Source organism: Meriones unguiculatus, chromosome 1, assembly GCF_030254825.1.
Source record: "Meriones unguiculatus strain TT.TT164.6M chromosome 1, Bangor_MerUng_6.1, whole genome shotgun sequence".
NCBI classification, from domain to species: domain Eukaryota; kingdom Metazoa; phylum Chordata; class Mammalia; order Rodentia; family Muridae; genus Meriones; species Meriones unguiculatus.
This window is the reverse complement of record NC_083349.1, coordinates 3,321,933-3,339,394: the sequence shown is the minus strand read 5'-3', so window position 1 is coordinate 3,339,394 and position 17,462 is coordinate 3,321,933. Positions and strand designations below refer to the sequence as shown.

Here is a 17,462-nt window from a genome sequence, read left to right as displayed (position 1 = left end):
TGAGGTTGCCCACACCAGCCTTGAACTTCCTATGTAGCCGAGGATGACCTTAAGCTCACTGGTCCTCCCGCCTCCACCTCTCAGGAACCAGGGTTTCCAGGGTCGCCCGGTTCAGCAACTTTTTACTAATTTAGTTTGACGGCCACTTTGCCGTCCTTCCCCAAATAATTTTTAGGATTTGCTATTTCTCTCAATGGAAGTAAATGAACAGTTGAGGAATCATGCCAACATCCTGTGAGAACAGAGCTGATGGGCCTGGGAGACTCAAGGTCTTGGGAGAGGAGGGGACTTGGGAAGACTGGTGGCCAACTCTGTAGACCACTTTCTGGCTAGCTCGCTGGAAATTGCTAAGCCCAGTCTGAGTTGGTCCACCCGGCCCTGGAGGAGTTGCACTCGGAGGACTAGCGCCTTGGGTGGCGGGGTACTGGCACCCGAACTCTAATCTCCTCGCCCAGCGTGCACCCAGACTTTCCGGGCCAGGGAAAGTCTGCTACCTTGTCAGGCCGCGCCGGGACCGCGCGGTGCTCGCGGGCCACCGTCACCAACCTCCCCAGCCGCAGCCTGCGCCGCCAGACCCCGTCCGAGTCCAGCTGCGGCGGGGACAGCTCAGGCCGGGGAGTGTGTGTGTGTGTGTGGGGGGGTAGCCCGGCTCTCGCCGCTGCACCATTCCGGGTGTGGCCGACCCCTCGACACGTTCCCCGCGCCTGCAGAATCCCATCCCGGGTCAGGCCCTACGGCAGCGAAACTTAAGGCTCCCTAGGGCCGAGAGTGCCCATCGTGTTTGGAGCGGGTTCAGGGATGGAAGCGGGTGCGAGCGCGGAGACGCAGAGCGGGGGACCCGGGGACGCTGGCGAGCCGGCGCGGGACCGCCGGGGCCGCGCGCCCTCCCCCCGCGCGCCCTCCCGCCCTCCGCGGCGCCGCGCGCTCACCGATGAAGAGGATGGGGAAGGTGATGAAGAGCAGAAAGACGTGCGGCACCACGTTGAGCGCGTCCACGAAGCAGCCGTTGTTGAGGACTCCTTGGTCCACCCGGTAGGCGGCCGAGTGGTTCTCGGTGCCGCAGAAGGCCAGGGGCATGGCGGCGCGCGCGCGGGCTCGCCTCCGGCTCCGCGCGCCTCCCGCGCCTCTGGCCCGGCACCACCCTGCTCTCCCGCAGGGCCCGCCCCGGCCGGCCCGCCCCGCCCCCACCTGCCGCCGGGCCCCGCCCCCCCAGCTGCTCCTGTGGGCTGAGGGTGGGGTCTCGCCAATGCGCACGTGCGCTGGGTGCGGGCAAGGCGGTGTCTGAGTGGGAGTCGTAACCGAGATGAGCCGGGTGAGCCGGGAGAGCGTGGGTTTGGGGTTCCCGAGTGTAAATTCGCCCGAGCACGGCTCCGATGGATGTAGGAGATCAGATGGTCCCGCGGGAATAGAGCGGCACCGATTCAGTCCAGAGATGCTGTGGAGAACTTGAACGCAGGAGGGTGCTTGGGAATTTTCTAAGTGTCTCAGGCGCAGGGTCGCGAAGGACCTCAGAGCCTGTCCCGATCTTTCCCAAAAAGATCCAAGGTGTGCTTGGTAGCCAGTGGGAAAGCTAGCTCGAACCCAGCCCCTCCTCCCTTGTGATGGTTAGGTCTTTGTTTTGGTTTGGTTTGGGTTTTTTTTTTTTTTAGATTTCACTTTTATGAGTGTGTGCGTGTGCACGTGCGTGTACGCGTGTGTGTGCGCGGGGGTGCCGGTGCCAGCGGAGGCCAGAAGAGGAACTTGGCTCCCCTGGAGCTGGAATTACTGGTGGTCACGAGCTGCCTGGCATGGGTGCTGCTGGGAACAGAACTCAGGGTCTCCTTGAGAGCCCCATGGGAGTGCTTTAACCACGGAGACATCTCTCCAGTGCCTGATAGTTTTTAAGTGTCAACTTGCCACAACCTAGAAGCAATTAAGAGCCTGAGATGAGGAATTGCCTAAATAAGGCTGGCCGGTGGGTATGTCTGCGGTGTCTGCCTTGATGTGGGAAGAAGGCCGCTGTGGCAACAGTTTCATCGGAGGTACAAGAGTGGAGAAAGCTGAGCCAGCGCTAACAGAGCAAGCAAGCGAGGTCCGAGGGCTTGTTCTTTCTGTTCTTGCCTGTGGATGTGATGCTATAAGCGCCTGGATGTATCCACTCCTATTGCTGGGGGCTCTATCTGTCCTTTTTCTATTATTATTATTATTATTATTATTATTATTATTATTATTATTGTTATCGTCATCATCATCATCGTCATCCATGGGCTCTTGCTATATAGCCCTGAACTCACTGTGTGTCCCAGATTAGCCTCAAACTCATAACAACCTTCTTGCCCTAGGCTTGGTTTTTCTTTTATTCTGTATTTTCTCCACATTTCCTGCCGTGTTCTTTCTTTGTGCAGTTACGTGCTCAGCCATGCTGTCACTTTCAGTAGGTCACAGTCATAGAGCATAACCTTTCATGCAGCCAGCAACTGTATCCATAACAGGGCCCCCTGCTAAGCCAGACTGCCTACTGCTGTCACGAGCATCTTGGCCCATAGCATTCGCCATAGGCTGTGTGCTCAGGCAGCACCGTGTGACGTTCCTCTGAGCATATCCTCATGCTGAGGCGGCAGATGACCACACAGAACCCCCTGATCTGCCTCTGCCCCAGCTTCTAATGTGGTTGGGGCCAGTCGCCTCTCTGAGCTTCAGTTTTCTCATTTCTAAATGGGGATGGAGGGAATCCTGTGGATGATATCACAGGTGCACAGGGGCTTAGCAGGCACTGAGGCAGGTCCTCTCTGGTCACTCGGTGTCCACCACAACCCAACACTTGCCTCTCTTGGACCCTTAAAGTAAACAAAGGTGTGGTCCAGCGTTCAGTCCTAGTGAGGAGAGCCGCAGGTGGCTGAAGAGCACTTAGTCTGCAGTCTCGGGGCCCGGTTACCTCAGGGACACACACTACTTCCCCCCCATCTGGCTCTAAAGTAAGCTCACACAGCCCACTGCCTGACACACATGGGGTTGAGAGTTCTCTTGGAAAGCAGTATGATGTCAGCCGCCCAAAGAGGCGTGATAAGAGAGCTCTGTAGTTGGGGCGTGGCGTTACCTCAAACGCACATCAGTACAGGGCCGGTGTAAACACAAGCAGAATAGTGGTGCTGGCCTTCCTGGGACTACGGCGGGCAAGCACGGAGAAAGAACAAGGCTGCACACGGACATCAAAACTCTCCTGGAAACAGGCATGGAGGAGCATGTGCTATGTGACATCATTCATGGATGAAAAAGACTAGCATGTGTCTGTCCAGTGAGGGGCCAGCCACTGGCTTGCTGACTCTGGAGACCCTGCCACTTCTCTCGTGGAAGACTGGAAGGTCAGACACACACCCTGAGAATTCTCAGCCACCCGGTTGCAGAACAAAAACTGGCCTGGATTTAAGAGTCTGGATTCTTGCTTGCTGGCAGGCAGGGTGTGTGTGTCTCTTCTGGTGCTGATGTTGCTTTGGCCTCTGTGTGGCTAACTGGGTAACTAGTGGCCCTGGCAGAGGCGATCCTCGTGGTGACGGTGCCGGCAATGGAATAGTGGCGATTCAGGATCTGAGGCTTTCCAGTAATCCCAACCAAAAGCAATAATCAATGTGTGTCTGTTGTGTCACAGTTACTTACTTTGCTGTAACAAATGCAGCTTAAGGAAGGAAGAGTTAGCGGGTACAGTGCCTCCTGGCAGGGAAGTGCAGCCGTAGGAGCATGAGGTGGCTGTCACATTCCTTCTGCAGTCAGGAAGCAGGAAGAGACGGACCGCTGCTCAGCTCCTCCTTGGGGATTCTAGATCCTGTCAAGCAGATGGTGCCGGACAGTCCCCTCCACTCGGTAGAACGTCATGGCGGAGGTACCGAGAACAATGCAGGGCTGTTGGTACCAGTGGAGAAAGACGCCTCCTCCTGCCCCCTTCACCTCCGATGACTGTGGAGCTGTGGACAGGTGGGAAGCAGACGGACAAGGCTTCTGTGGTTCCTCAGAGAAACTGAGACTAGATGAGGGGACTGAGGGAGAGACAAATATTTTGCCTGAAATACCAGGAGCAGCGGTGTCTCCCCTCTCAGCCCTTCTTAGCTGTGTCAGGAGAGAAAAGAGAAAGTTCTAGCCAGATGGTGCCTGGCTACCTGCCTAGTGAAGAAGTGGCTAGGGACCTAGCCATCAACGATGGCATGTGCAGGCTGCACTGGATGATCCATATAGATCAAGGTTCCCTCACCCCCAGGAAGAACCACAGACTGATGGACAAAGGGGGCCCACGGCCATACATGAACGGAGGGCTGGTGAGGCAGCCTACCCCAGTCTCTGATGAGAGAAATGGGGAGGGAACTCCTGGCAGCAACCGAGGCTAACATTTATTTTCTGTTGGCCTGTTGAGATGAAGGCTTTTTATACATACAAATTAAAATGTTGCTCTTGCCAGTTAAGATTGTTTGGGACAGGATTTGTGTAGGCCGGGATAGCCTCAAGCTTGCTGTCTTCGTCAGTGTTGCGCTGCTGTGAAGAGGCACCATGACCATGGCAACTCTTTTAAGGAAAGCATTTAATCTGGGCTGGTTAGTGGTCTCACAGGTTTAGTTTGTTATCATAATGGTGGGAATCATGGTGGCCTACAGGCTGGGAAGTAGCTCACAGTTCTATATCTAGATCCCCAGGTAGCAGGAAGAGAGAGGACTCCCCTCAAAGCCCGCCCCCGGTAACACACTCCCTCCAACAAGGCCAAACTTCCTAACTCCCTGGTGACCCAGCGTTCAGCTCGATGAGCCTTTGGGGGCCAGTGTCATTGAAACCACCACACTTGCTGTGTGCCTCAGTGCCTAGGATTGGGATTGCAGGGACATGCCACCCTACCCCGTGGCGTTAGTGTTTTGATCTAAAAGGTGATCTACAGTCACCCAACCAAGAAGGGCAACTCCCGTGCGTGACCTGGGAAATGCCCCCATAGACTGGCATGTTTTGGCTTTTGGTCCCCATCTATTTGGGGAATTTGCAGAACTTTTGAGAAGTGGGTCCTCGCTAGAGAGAGTGAGTTGCTGCAGAGTTGCTGGGGAGCAGAGCCCTGGCCTTGCTTCCCGTACCCTCTCTCTGTGGGGTATCTTCACTGTAGATACAACATGGCTGGCCAGCCCATGCTCCTACCACCACGCTCCTTACCGTGAGGCACTGTGGCTCATAGGAGCTGCACGAGCCCAGCTGTCCCTTTATCCTGGTTACCTACCCTCTTGAGAACACGTAAGGGCAAGTTCAGATTCTTGTTTCTCTTAGACTCTAATTCCCAAGCTAGTCCAGTGATGTGAGATCCTGGAAGGTGAGGCTGAAGAGGACATCCTTCTCTAAGCCCTGACGTGTGTCTCTGGTAGGCCTTCCGTGGACTCTGCCGTCAGCCTGGAGGACTGGCCCGCTGTGGGCTGAGACCACTGACCTGCATCTTTCCACCACGTTCTTCCCTCCTCGGCAGGGTGCCTCACCTGAGGCTTGGAGGCCACAGAGCCAAGATGGCTGTGAGTGAAGACAATTTGTATTTCAGTGTCCCAAGATCGGACATCTCTGCCAGAGAGACCTGAGCTCCGGTTTCCTGGACCGAGCCTGCTTGGCTGGAGTCTGATGGAAGTCTGCACTGTGGGAACAGGGTGTCTGTGGGAGCATGGGCACATCAATCTCCCCAGGACTCAGCTATAAACAGGAGAAATCATCTCTCTCACATGGTTCTTAAGTCAGAAACCATGACAGCAGAGGCGTGAGGCACCATTGCTTGAACTCCCAAGACACTTGATTGAGCCCCTATCCAATGTCACTGCCTTCCTGGTTTGATCACCACCTCTCTATGAGGCAGATGATATGAGCATCATGACCCAGGGCAGAAACAGGCTGAGAGGGAAGCTCAGTGGAATTAGATGCTTGTGCACCAGTTTGACCATGAGGATGTGGTAGTGTTGAGCCTGGGCAGCCCATGCCTGTGATTCTGTGTGGGAGGAGGCCCCTTCACCAGAGGGGAACTCAGGCGGACGCACGGCTTGAGGCAGACTCACCGCCACGAGCTAAAATTTATCTGCTCCATGACTGTCTTACTGAAGTGCTCCCTTATGACCTATAGCCAAATCTATTTTTAGCTGCAATGTGTACATTAAAAATTTAAGTCGGTGAATGTATTTAATGTTAAAGTGAACAGCAACTTCAGTGCTTTAAAGAGTGATGTTGTCCTCTCCTTGGGAGCTTGAAAATCACTTCAGTTTTTTCCCTTGTTGCACAGACCAGCTTCTGGAGGGATGGGAGCGAGGGTGCTGCAGAGGGCAGGGCAGGTGTCCTGCTTACTCATCTAACTTGAGGAATGGTGTGGGTCGGCCAGTGGGTGTGACGAGTCATCCAGAGAAAGTCAGCAATAGGCATTTATTCTGTAGTTGCTGTGTGCAGGCTGGGTTCCTCTCTAATCTACTGTGTCCTTGGGAAACAGACCCAGAGAAGCCAAGTGACACGCTGTGGTTCACACAGCCCAGTGAGATAGAGAATGTGTGTTGGAACCCAGTTTGGTTAATGCAGAATCTGTGTACTTTCCATCCCAGTGTCTCTCAGAGTGTCCCAGCATCAAATTTCTGCTTTGTCGGAGGCACCTGTGCTCAGGGCAGCTCTCCACTAGAGCTGAGCTATTTGGTTACTTTATTGGGTTCTTTTACCTACCACCCTTCTTCACCCCAATCCCTTCCAAATCCCCAACACTAGGCAGAAGAGAAAGAAAGATAGAGGGGAAAGAGGGCAGAGATCTCTAGACTACTTCCTGCTGATTAGGGGCATTGAGTTCCTTGGGGCAAGTCCAGTCTTCATTGTCAGGATATCTCCAACCAGCAACCAGCAATGTGGCAAACAGTAAAGAAACAGCGACCACCATCAGCGGCAACCATCAAAAAAAGCAGCAGCAGGGACCAGCAGAGCAAGTGTGGCAGCAGGAAAACAGCAGCTGCTGCTTATCTGGGGCTCTGGCACTTTTTATGGCCCCTCAAGAGTCCCCAGAATTCCAAAAGTAAATTATGGCAAATTATGGCAAAATTATGCCCCATCTAGACCAGGAGATAAATTATAGTTAGCTGCTGTAGACAATCTGAAGCAGCATACCACACCTGGGATATGAGAAACCAAAATTCTCACTACATTTCCCCTTTTCTGTCTTAAGCCATTAATTGTACTGTGTTTAGTGATAAATTATAAACAGACTTTTTAAATAAATGCTTTTCAGACCAGTGGTCAATGTTTTCAGAAGACTTCTCCTGCTCAGTTCTAATCTCTATAAGTTTTGATGGTACCCATATTTCATTCCCCATAGTAACATAAACAAACCTGTTTTCCCCCCAGCGCAAAAACTATTGCAAATTTCCATTCTGATGTTAGCACTTCCTTGTAGCATATAGGCTGATTTAATGCCACAGTTTTTCCTATAACCCAGTGTCTCTTGGCTGCTGTTGTTCTTTTTTCATTAACATTCAAAAATTTTAAAGTTAACAGGGCATTATTTAATCTATCCCTGGAACCTTTGCTCTTTCTTTTTTGTTTTATAAGCATTTCTTTTGAGGTGTGAGTGGATCTTTCTGCAACTGCGTGTCCTGTAGGGTTGTGTGGTATATCCACAATGTGCTTTATATTATAATATGGAAAGAACTGTTTTGTCTTACTGGTTACATATGCGAAGACACTATCAGTCTTAATTTGTGCAGGTATCCCCATAATTGCCATTATTTGAAAAAAGATGTGTAATTACGGGATCAGCTTTTTTAGAACTCAAAGCAGTTGCCCACTAAAGCTCTGAATAAGTGTGAGTAGTACGGTGTACAAACTTCAGTTCTCCAAATCCTGCAAAACGAAACACAGCATCTGCCAGATTTCATTCCTTTTGGTACTCCGAGGGTTGCTTTCAGTGGGTAATGGACTTTGGTTATACAGAGAACAAGCGGGACGTTTTCTTATAATTTTCTTGGCTTGTAGCCAAGGGTTTGAAATTTTTTTCTTTAAATTTTTACTGTTAACATGGTGTTTTTTGGTGAAATTTTATAGTTTCTAACACATTTCCTATTAACAATTGATCGGTTTCCTCATTTCCTTCTGTCAATGGACCTGGTAAACCTGTATGAGACAGAATATGGGTAAAATATAATGGATAGTTTCTATTTCTGAATGCCTCTTCCAGTTGCATAAATAACAAAGTTAGTTCTGAATTATCAGGAATAAACTCAGCAGTTTTTAATATGTAAAACTACTGAGAGCCAGTAATTATATTAAGAGATTCAGGAAAATCTAATAATATCACTAGGATTGCATACAACTCTGATTTTTTGAACTGAAGTATATGGGCTTTGGATTACTTTGCTTATTGTGTCTGGCTTATAGCCTGCCATTCCAACCTATTTGCATCAGTATAAAATGAAGGTGCTTTAGGAATTGGTATTCACTTTACAAAACATGGAAGAATCTAACTGGTTCTTTTTAAAAACTGAAGATGCAGCTCTCTACAGTTCCCCCTTTTTGTTTTAGACGCATCAGGCAAGAGTAGAGGTCTGATCTCTGATATTAGAAATAAATTGGGACTTTGTACCGATGTTCATTTAGGTGTCATCCACCCAAAGAGCATCAGACCCGTCCAATACCTTTTTCTCAGAGGTGGGACCTGGGGCATCAACCCGCATGCAATCAGACATGCTCTTCTCTGGGTCCAAAGCGGCTGACCCTGAGTGTAGTGCTTAGCCTCGCATCCTGAGCGTATCATTTTAGCTTTTTATGGTATCCAACCATGCTTGGGGAGAATGTCCTGCTTCAATGGCTGTAAAGGCCTGAATGATCATGGCTGCATCACACTGTTGTGAGACTCTAATCTTGCATATATACCACAGGCAAACCAAGGAGACCAACACCAGAAGGCCTGCTAACGCTCCCATGCCCGCCCATTCCTTCAGATGATTCATGGCTGCAGCAATCCATGCTGGTTTCCGCCTTCCACCTTCCCGATGGTGAGTGCTCTCTGTCACGAACAATTCCACATTTGGCTAAGGCTGAGGATCTGGCTTGCTTCCATGTATGTGGACCTATCTGCATTGCCCATGTGGCACGCCTGGGTTGGCTACCCAGAGGCTATTTAAGCTGTGGGCTGGCTTTCCCCAGGGTCCGAGGATTGTTCAAGGTTCCTGAATAAACTGCATTGAAAAAAAAAAAGCCAAAAAATAAAAAAAAAAAAATTAAAAAAAAAACAACAAAAACTGAAGATGCTTGTTTTTAGGATATTTGTTGTTAATTTCTCCCAGTTACTACAAGCTCTTTGCCAGTCTTCATTGGTTACCCATAATGACTTAATCTCAGAATCAGTAAAAGTCACTAAGATTTTGGACAGGTCCATTCCTGACAATTGGCAGTCTTATTCTACCTTTTAAAATTAAAATAGCAAACTTTTCCATGTAAGTCTTTAATTTTTTACCTTTTTGTATGCTAGGAAGTACATTCTGTAATACCACCTTTCTTTTGCATAATGAATCCAGTAGGAGAATGAGTTGAAGGCAAAGTAACCAAAATATAATCAAGTTGGAATCTCTATTCAACCCACACGTACATCTCAAAGTCTCTGTTCTATTGGAGTTAATTTTCTCTCTGCTCCATTGTTAACCATCTTGGACGGTTTAAGTCTGAATCTCCTTGTAACATTTGAAACTATTTAACTCATGAGTGATTAATCCAATCATAGGCTGTAGTCAATTAATATCTCCCATTAATTTTTAAAAATATTAAGAGTTTGCAACTGATCTCTATAGATCTGTACCTTTATTTGTTGATTTTTTTGTGGACTTTTTTTTATAGCCCAAATAATTAATCGAGTCTCCTCTCTGTATTTTTTTTTCAGGAGCAATCTGTATGGCAGAATTCTTTGTATTTCCTTAAACATTTTTTCTAAAATATCTACATCAGAATCAGCCAACAAAATATCATACATGTAATGATAAATAATGGATTGAGAAAATTGTCTGCAAATTATTTCTAGCAGTTGTTGCACAAAATATTGACATAAAGTTGGACTGTTTAAATAGCCTGTAGCCAGGCTATTTTTTATATATATATATATATATATATATATTTTTTTTTTTTTTTTTTTACCTCCTACCACCCTTCTTCACTCCAGTGCTTTCTAACTCCCCAACAGTAGGCATGAGAGAAGGAAGGATGGAGGGAGAGGGGGTGTAGATCTCTCTAGAGAACTTCCTGCTGATTATGGGCATTGAGTTCCTTGGGGCAAGTCCAGTCGTCATTGTCAGGATATTGTCAGCCAGCAACCAGCAATGTAGCAAACAGTAAACAACAAAATGGAAGTTTCTGGTTTCTTTGGAGACTCAGTTTTGTCCTGTGATGTTTTGCTGTGCGCTCTCTGGTTTCAGGCGCGTGACTTTGACCATCTGAGAACTGGCTGGGTGGACTTTGAGGAAAAGAGATGCACAGAGGCCCGCACACAGTGAGGCTCGGCTCTTTGGATCGACATTGCTACACTGTCTTCGTGCTTCGACACTTGACTTTGCAGAGTAAAAATTTCCAGAGAGCTTCTCGGGGTAATCCAACTGAGTCTTGCGATTTTCTCTGACTCGTCATGCTGACTTGTGTTGCTGCAGGGGTTGGGGGAGATGGAGGGGAGGTAAAGGTATTTAAGAACCCTAAATAAAGTAGGTTTGGTGAAAAATCTCAGCGCCCAGGTGGCACCCAGCCGTGGCTTAGGCACAGTGGGTAACTTTGCTTCTAATGCAGTGGAGGGATTGGCAGGTTTTGATGGGTTGGCAATGGTGTTTAAGGAGGTTGGCAAAATACCAGCTATTGCTGTTGGCTGGTCTCCTGTATTACTTCTCGGGGGTTCTGGTTTTGCTTTGAGGTCTTCATATGTATCTTTTTGAAAAAGACTGGAGGGAAAGCCGAAAACTCAGAAGGGTCGCTCAGTTCTCTGGTGTTGGAAAGGATTGCAGATTTGGCTATGCACCTAGAGTTTGCAAATAGCGGTTGAGGTGCTTGGAAAGCAAAAGGCGCCGGTGGGAGCACAGGCTTGGTGTCCGACACATGGACTTTCCTGCAGGATGAAAGAGGGAAGCAAACAGGCTGGAAGGCAGGCTGCCGCCCTGCCCTGCTCCATGCATTTTCATTACCCGGAGCACTTCCGTGAGGCCCGGGGCTGGGAAGAGCAGGAGGCAGTAGATAATCGGGTTGCTGTGGATCCATGTGCACCGCCAGAGGAGTGGCCTAGGGCTACACAGGCACCGTGAGCCTTCCCCGTCTCTGTGCAGCCTGTGCCTGCTCTGATGGTGGTGGAGCTTATGATGAGATGGCTTGGCATCCAATATACATGCTAGATTTAACACGTTTTAAAGAGTCTATTTTAAGGTATGGGATGCATTAACCATTTGTTAAGCAAGTGTTAAATAATTGGGCTATGCAAAACAGACTTATTTGAATCCCAAGATTGGAAGAGTTTGGTGTGAGCTGTTCCAGAAGCTGGTCAACAATTACAAGGGTTATCATGGTAGAGGGATGAAGCCATGAAAATGGAACAGCTCAGGACTTAAAATCCCACCAATCCACACTCTGGAAGTGCCTGCCCCAGAAAACTTTGCCCCTAAGAATTCCTATATAAAGCCTGTGTTTGCCCCAGTCCCCCGCTGCTTCTCGAAGAGCAGAGGCAGCCACTCCTGGATTCATCCCTCCTTTCCTGAATTTGTCCCTTCAATAAATCTCTTAAAAGATTTACTGCCTGCTGTGACTCCCTTATGGAAGGAAGAAGAAATGAAGAAGGAGCAGATCTCAGGCTCCTAGGCTCCTCAGGGTTTGGGGCCGTTCTTCCCTGGGAGCTGCAGCGTCTCTGTTGAGGAGACCTCCTCTCAGAGCTGTGCAGTTCCCGGGCTCCCCGTATCTCAGGATGACCTTGGGACACTGTCCCACTCAGAGCCGTGTGGTTCCTGGGCTCCCGTGTCTCAGGACACCCTTGGGACTCTGTCCCACTCAGAGCCGTGTGGTTCCTGGGCTCCCATGTCTCAGGACACCCTTGGGACTCTGTCCCACTCAGAGCTGGGATACCTTCCCAGTCCTCGTGACTTGGATTTGTGGCACCCAAGTCTGGAAATCCCCAGACTTGGATTTCCCGGCCACCCTTTCATCCGAGCCCCAGAAGGCAGCCCGACCAACAAAAACAACACTGCACTCTACCACACTGCCTCCCAGCGAGGGACAGTAACAGGCAGTCCCTGCTCCCAGGGCCATGGTCTGAGGGTGGTTTGGGTAGGTATGGCCCCATGGACTCAAGTGTTTGAATCCTCGGCCCTCAGAGAGTGGCACTGTTAGGAGGTGTGGCCTTGTTGGTGTAGTGTGGCCTTGTTGGAGGAAGCGCGACACTGAGGGAGGGTCTTGAGGCCTCCTATGGCCAGTCTATGTGCAGTGTGCTGCTGTCCTTCTGCTGTCAGTGGATCAAGATGTAGAACTCTCAGTCCTTCCAGCACTATGCCCCAATGTCACCATGCTTCCTGCCATGAGGATAATGGATTAAACCTCTGAACTGGAAGCCAGCCCCAATTAAATAGTTTCTTTATAAAGAGTTGCTGTGGTCATGGTGTCCCTTCACAGCAATAAAACCCTAACTAAGACAGTCTGTCTAGGCAAAGAAGATAAATGGTGGAGGGTGGCAAAGAAGAGGAAAGGAAAAGAGAAAAAGAAGGGGAGAGAGAAATTGACTGAGCTTGCAGACACAGCTTTCCGGGAGCTTCAGGCGAGCGTGGTGGTGCCCATCTCTGGAGGTGACAAAAGGGAGGTTATGAAGAGACTGCCGAAGCATCCACACGCATGGATCTGGGATGTGCTAGGCAGACAGGCTAGTGGGCTTGGGAGTCTTGGCAGAATAAAGGACTCTGAGAAAGGCCATGAGCATGGTGTGGGGGAGGGGCTGGAGTGCTGGTGCCCCACAATGTCCAGCTGAGGTTCCGAATGTAGACCCCGCCCCTGCAATGGGCACCACCCATTCCACAAGCCACCTGTGACATCAAGATGTCCTCACTGAGGGGACAGCGTCTCTGCTCTCCCTGCCATCTGATAACCAGATTCTGAGTTCTCAACACTGGCTTCCAGTGTCCCTTCTTTGCGTCCGCCCCAAGGCGGATCCACTGAAAGGTCCCTAGTGCTCACCTAGTTCAGTCCCCAGCGCTCATCACCCCGAATGGCAGTGGTTCACACATGGGTCGGGATGTCCTGTTGTGCTGGGAGTGTCTCTAGTGCTGCAGCTGAGACTCATGAGGTGTTGGATCTGGCACAGGTTTAAGTAATCCCAATCAATATTTGTTAACTGGAGGAATGAATGAATGAATGAATGAATGGAGAGATGAATGACTGAGTCAGTCAGGGACAGTGTTTCTCCTCGGGTGTAACAGCTATTTGTTCACTCAGCGAAGTGGAAAATTGATGTTTATTATCTCGTTCAGCTTTCTCATTGATATGCATTATGTTGTTAGTCATGAGCTCTCTTTGCTTTTAGCAGATCATTCCCTATTTAGTGATGTGTTTATACTAAGCTGCTCCTGTGTGCTGGACACCATAAGAATTGCTAAAGAAAATGTGGGGAAGTGCATAGTGCATCTAAAGTGTTGTTTCACCTTTGGGGTCTTTCCAGCACCCCACTGTCTTATTAGGGTTTCATTGCTGTGAAGAGACACCATGACCACGGCAATTCTTATAAAAGAAAGCATTTAATTGGGGCTGACTCACAGGACCAGAGGTTTAGTCCATTATCATCATGGTGGGAAGCATGGTGGCATGCAGGCAGACGCCCAGACGTGTGCTGGAGGAGGAGCTACATCTTGATCTGCAGGCAGCAGGAAGAGACAGTGTGCCACACTGGGCATGGCTTGAGTATAGGAGACCTCAAAGCCCGCCCCCACAGTGACACACTTTCTCCAACAAGTTTGCACCTCCTAATAGTGCTACTCCCTGTGGGCCAAGCATTCACACACATGAGTCTGTGAGGGATGTTCCTATTCAAACCACCAATCCACTATTTTTTTAATCCTGTGTGTGTGTGTGTGTGTGTGTGTGTGTGTGTGTGTGTGTCCAGCCCATGCTTCAGGCTTTTGTTTATTCTGTTTAATTATCAGGGTGGATGTAAGCTCTTGTGAGTCCTAGACACTTTTGAAAGTCTGGTAAAAGCATTGGAATCCCTTCTGAGATGGATAAACCTCTCTGTGGACCCTCACTTGGAAACAATAGGCCCGAGGAGGCCGGGTGGCTGGGGGGCTGTCGGTCTGTGTCAGTGGTTTTGCTTTTGGCTCAGGGGTCCCTGTAAGCTGGAGGGTGGGGCCCTAGGGTCCCCCTTACCTGGTAAAGAGCCTACGGTCGGAGTAGTCACCGTGCCCATGCGGGCAGACAGAGGATCTCTGCTGTCACTGCTTTCCCAGCATGCCGAGGACACGCTGCCACCCTCCCTCGTGTGGACTATGCAGAGACCAAGCCTCGAGGTCTCTCCATGCTCACACAGGAGGCCCCGGAGCCTCCGGAGACTTGGAAAGCTGGTGTGAAGATGAGAGACTGACACATCCCCGGAGACATTTTGCCCTTTGCAGACACAAGGATCAGGTGGTAGCCATCTGTCTGGGTGATGGTTCTGTCCTACAGAACCATATTTCCAAGCAGGTGCCCAGCACTGAAGCAGGATCGCAAAGAGCTAGGCGAGCATGGCTGCAGTGTCGGTGTTCGCCCTGTTCCTCATATTGGGCAGCAGGAGCCACCCGTGCCCGGCCGGGGCAGGCTGGCTAGACCAAACATGCTCACATGTAGTGGGGTATGCGGTATCCACTACGTCAAAGGAAAGAAGGGAGGGCGTTCCCGGTGGGAGGGGACCTCAGTGATGGCGTCCAGCGAGTGGAAACGCAGAGTGCCGTCTCCAGCACCACAGACGGGGAGAAGTAAAGAAAATTCCAACACATGGCACAAATGTGTGAACAACAAGGGCATAATTGTCCCATTAAAAATGTTTTCTATGAGGGCAGGTGATACAGCTCAGCGAGTCAAGGCGTTTGCCACCAAGCCTATGCCCTGAGCTGGATGCCGTGACACGTGGCAGAAGGAGAAAACTGACCCCTGAAAGCCGTCCTCTGACCTCCATACATGTGCTGTGGTACTGCGCACCACATACATATGTGCACACAAAAGAAATTAAATCACGGTAGAAATGTTAAACATTTTAATGAGCATGTATTAACTACACAGGAAAGGGGTTTGAATACACTTTGATCATATTCATCCCTCTGTCTCTTGTGGTTTTTGTTTTGTTCTAACTCAGGGGTAGCTCAGGCTGGCCACAGTGCCTTGAACTTGCTGAGGATGCCCTTGAGCACTCCTCCTGTCTCTGCCTCCGGAGTGCTGGGCTTACAGGTGTGCGCTGACACAGGCTTCCTCTCTTCTCTCCGTTATCCTTTCCTCTCGTTTTCATTTCCCTTCTCCTTGAGGAATTACAATTAGCAAAATACACAAATCACGAAGGGTCAAATGCCTTAGAAGTTCACTAGACGGGGTTTCTCCAGCAGGCAGAGAGAGGACGGTGGTTGCCAAAGGCTCTACGAGCTCAGGATAAAATGGATAAAGACGAACATCTTAAACCAGGCATCCACACGTGGGCGTGAGTGCAAGCACACACACACAGCCAGTGGCAACCCTGCTAGAGAAAGAAAAGGTGTGTGTGTATGAGTGAGTGTGTGTGAGTGTATGAGTGTGAGTGTGTATGAGTGAGTTGTGTCAATGTGTGTGTGTGAGTGTGTCTGCGTTCACAAGGCTTTACCCTGAACTGCACATGGAGAGGGAAGGGTCCCTCAGCTGATGCAAGTGCAAGTGAGGGCACCGAGCACAGTAAGGGCCTGCCCTTTGCCCTCCTCTAGGAAGCTCCGTCCTCCGGGGAGGTGGGCCCAGCCGACTTCTATGGCCTGTATCCCAGGTCCTCGAGAACATCACTTGATGAGGCAAGAGCGTTATCTCTGATTCTTCTCACACTCCCAACCCTATGACGTGGTACCAATCTCTCCTGTGACTAAAAACCCCAAGGAAGTGGCGAAGAAACGTGGCTATGGTGACACTTCAAGTTTCACTTCTCAGGGCGTTTGAGGATCCACTCTTGTTTGCTCACATCTCATCCCAAGCACTGGCCGGGTCACCTAGAAGCTTCGGATACACACTGGGAGGAAGGCTCCTCCAAGGCTGAGGGACACGGGGAGATGCCCTGGGCAGCAGCTCAGGGCCACTTCCCTCCCCGATTTACTTCTGAACAGACCCTTCCTCTTTATGGGGTCCATGGTGCAGCAGTGCTGACCTCTGCTGTAACCCAGGTCGGGGCCGTCGGGCCCTGCTGTATGCTGAACTGCAAGGACAGAGGTTCAGAACCAGCAGTTCCCTTGGCATTTGAGAATGAGGCTGACCAGAGTGGGGCAGAGCCAAGATATGGTGTGGTGGTTGATTTTGTGTGTCAGCTCAGCAGGCCACGGCACCCAGACATTTGGGCAAACACGTCTAGATGCTTATCTCTGAAGGTATGTTTGAGATGGGGTTAAGATTTACATCCATGGACTCTGAGTGATTGCCCTCCATAATGTAAGTGGCCCTTACCCTGCTTAATCAGTTCGCAGTCTTAATAGAAAACAAACAAACAAACAAAAAAACCAAAACAAACAAACAAAAAAACTGATCTCAGTGACCCAAGTTCAAACTCCCAGCACCTATGTAAAAGGCCATGTGTGCCCCTGCATACACATGTGTATGCCTCCCACCCCTGACCACACACACTTAAAAATGCCAATTTTCCAAGGAAGAGGGCATCCTGCTGATGAGCAGTCTACACTTGCGCTGACTGTGACCCCCATCATGCTGGCCTTCCTCAGAGACCTTGAGTTTGTTTGAGGCCACACTGTGTGGGCTTATTCCTTAAGGTCAACAGAGCAGGGGCTGTTGAGAGGGCTTGGCCGTCAAGAGCACAGGCTGCTCTTACAGAAGACCTAGGTGTGATGCCCCCAGAACCCACATAGAGGCTTACAACCATCTATAACTCCAGTTCCAGGGGATCTGACGCCCTCTTTTGGCCTCCGTAGGTCCTGCATGCATGTGGTATACAGACACTCAGGCAAAACTCCCATAACCGTAAAACATTAAACAATTAAAAAGCAACACAAAAAGCATTTAAAAGTTCCCCATACATATAAGTATATTATTGTAACGTGTGTATTTCACTCATGTGTGTGTGTTCCTTGGGAGAACTTTGGCTGCTACAGGAATCCAAAACAGAATCCCAATGCCTTTGCTTGAGCATCTAGCTCAGCAAAACCTCCTCAAACACCCCTGGATTTTTTTCACTACTTAAACTGTCCTCTGGAGTTGCATTTCTGTCAGTTCCAGCCCTAAGGGTCAGAGTAACAGCTGGCTCAACTTTCAACCACGCC

General features: G+C 49.7%; 1 protein-coding gene and 1 long non-coding RNA gene across 5 annotated transcripts in view; one reads left to right on the top strand and one right to left on the bottom strand.

Annotated features, from left to right (window-relative positions):
* Positions 1–1,145, bottom strand: part of Abcc8 (ATP binding cassette subfamily C member 8) — a 67,470-nt gene extending 66,325 nt beyond the window's left edge. For all 4 annotated transcript variants that reach the window (XM_021640376.2, XM_021640378.2, XM_060378791.1 and 1 more), the window contains exon 1: positions 930–1,145. In XM_021640376.2, the coding sequence (XP_021496051.1) occupies positions 930–1,077 (148 nt within the window). In that variant the 5' untranslated portion in view covers positions 1,078–1,145. The remainder of the gene's footprint in view (positions 1–929) is intronic.
* Positions 921–11,791, top strand: LOC132652867 (uncharacterized). Its single transcript, XR_009590383.1, has 3 exons — positions 921–1,032; positions 8,877–8,993; positions 10,404–11,791. It is a non-coding gene; the product is annotated as an uncharacterized LOC132652867 (long non-coding RNA).
* The last annotated feature ends 5,671 nt before the right edge of the window (positions 11,792–17,462 follow it).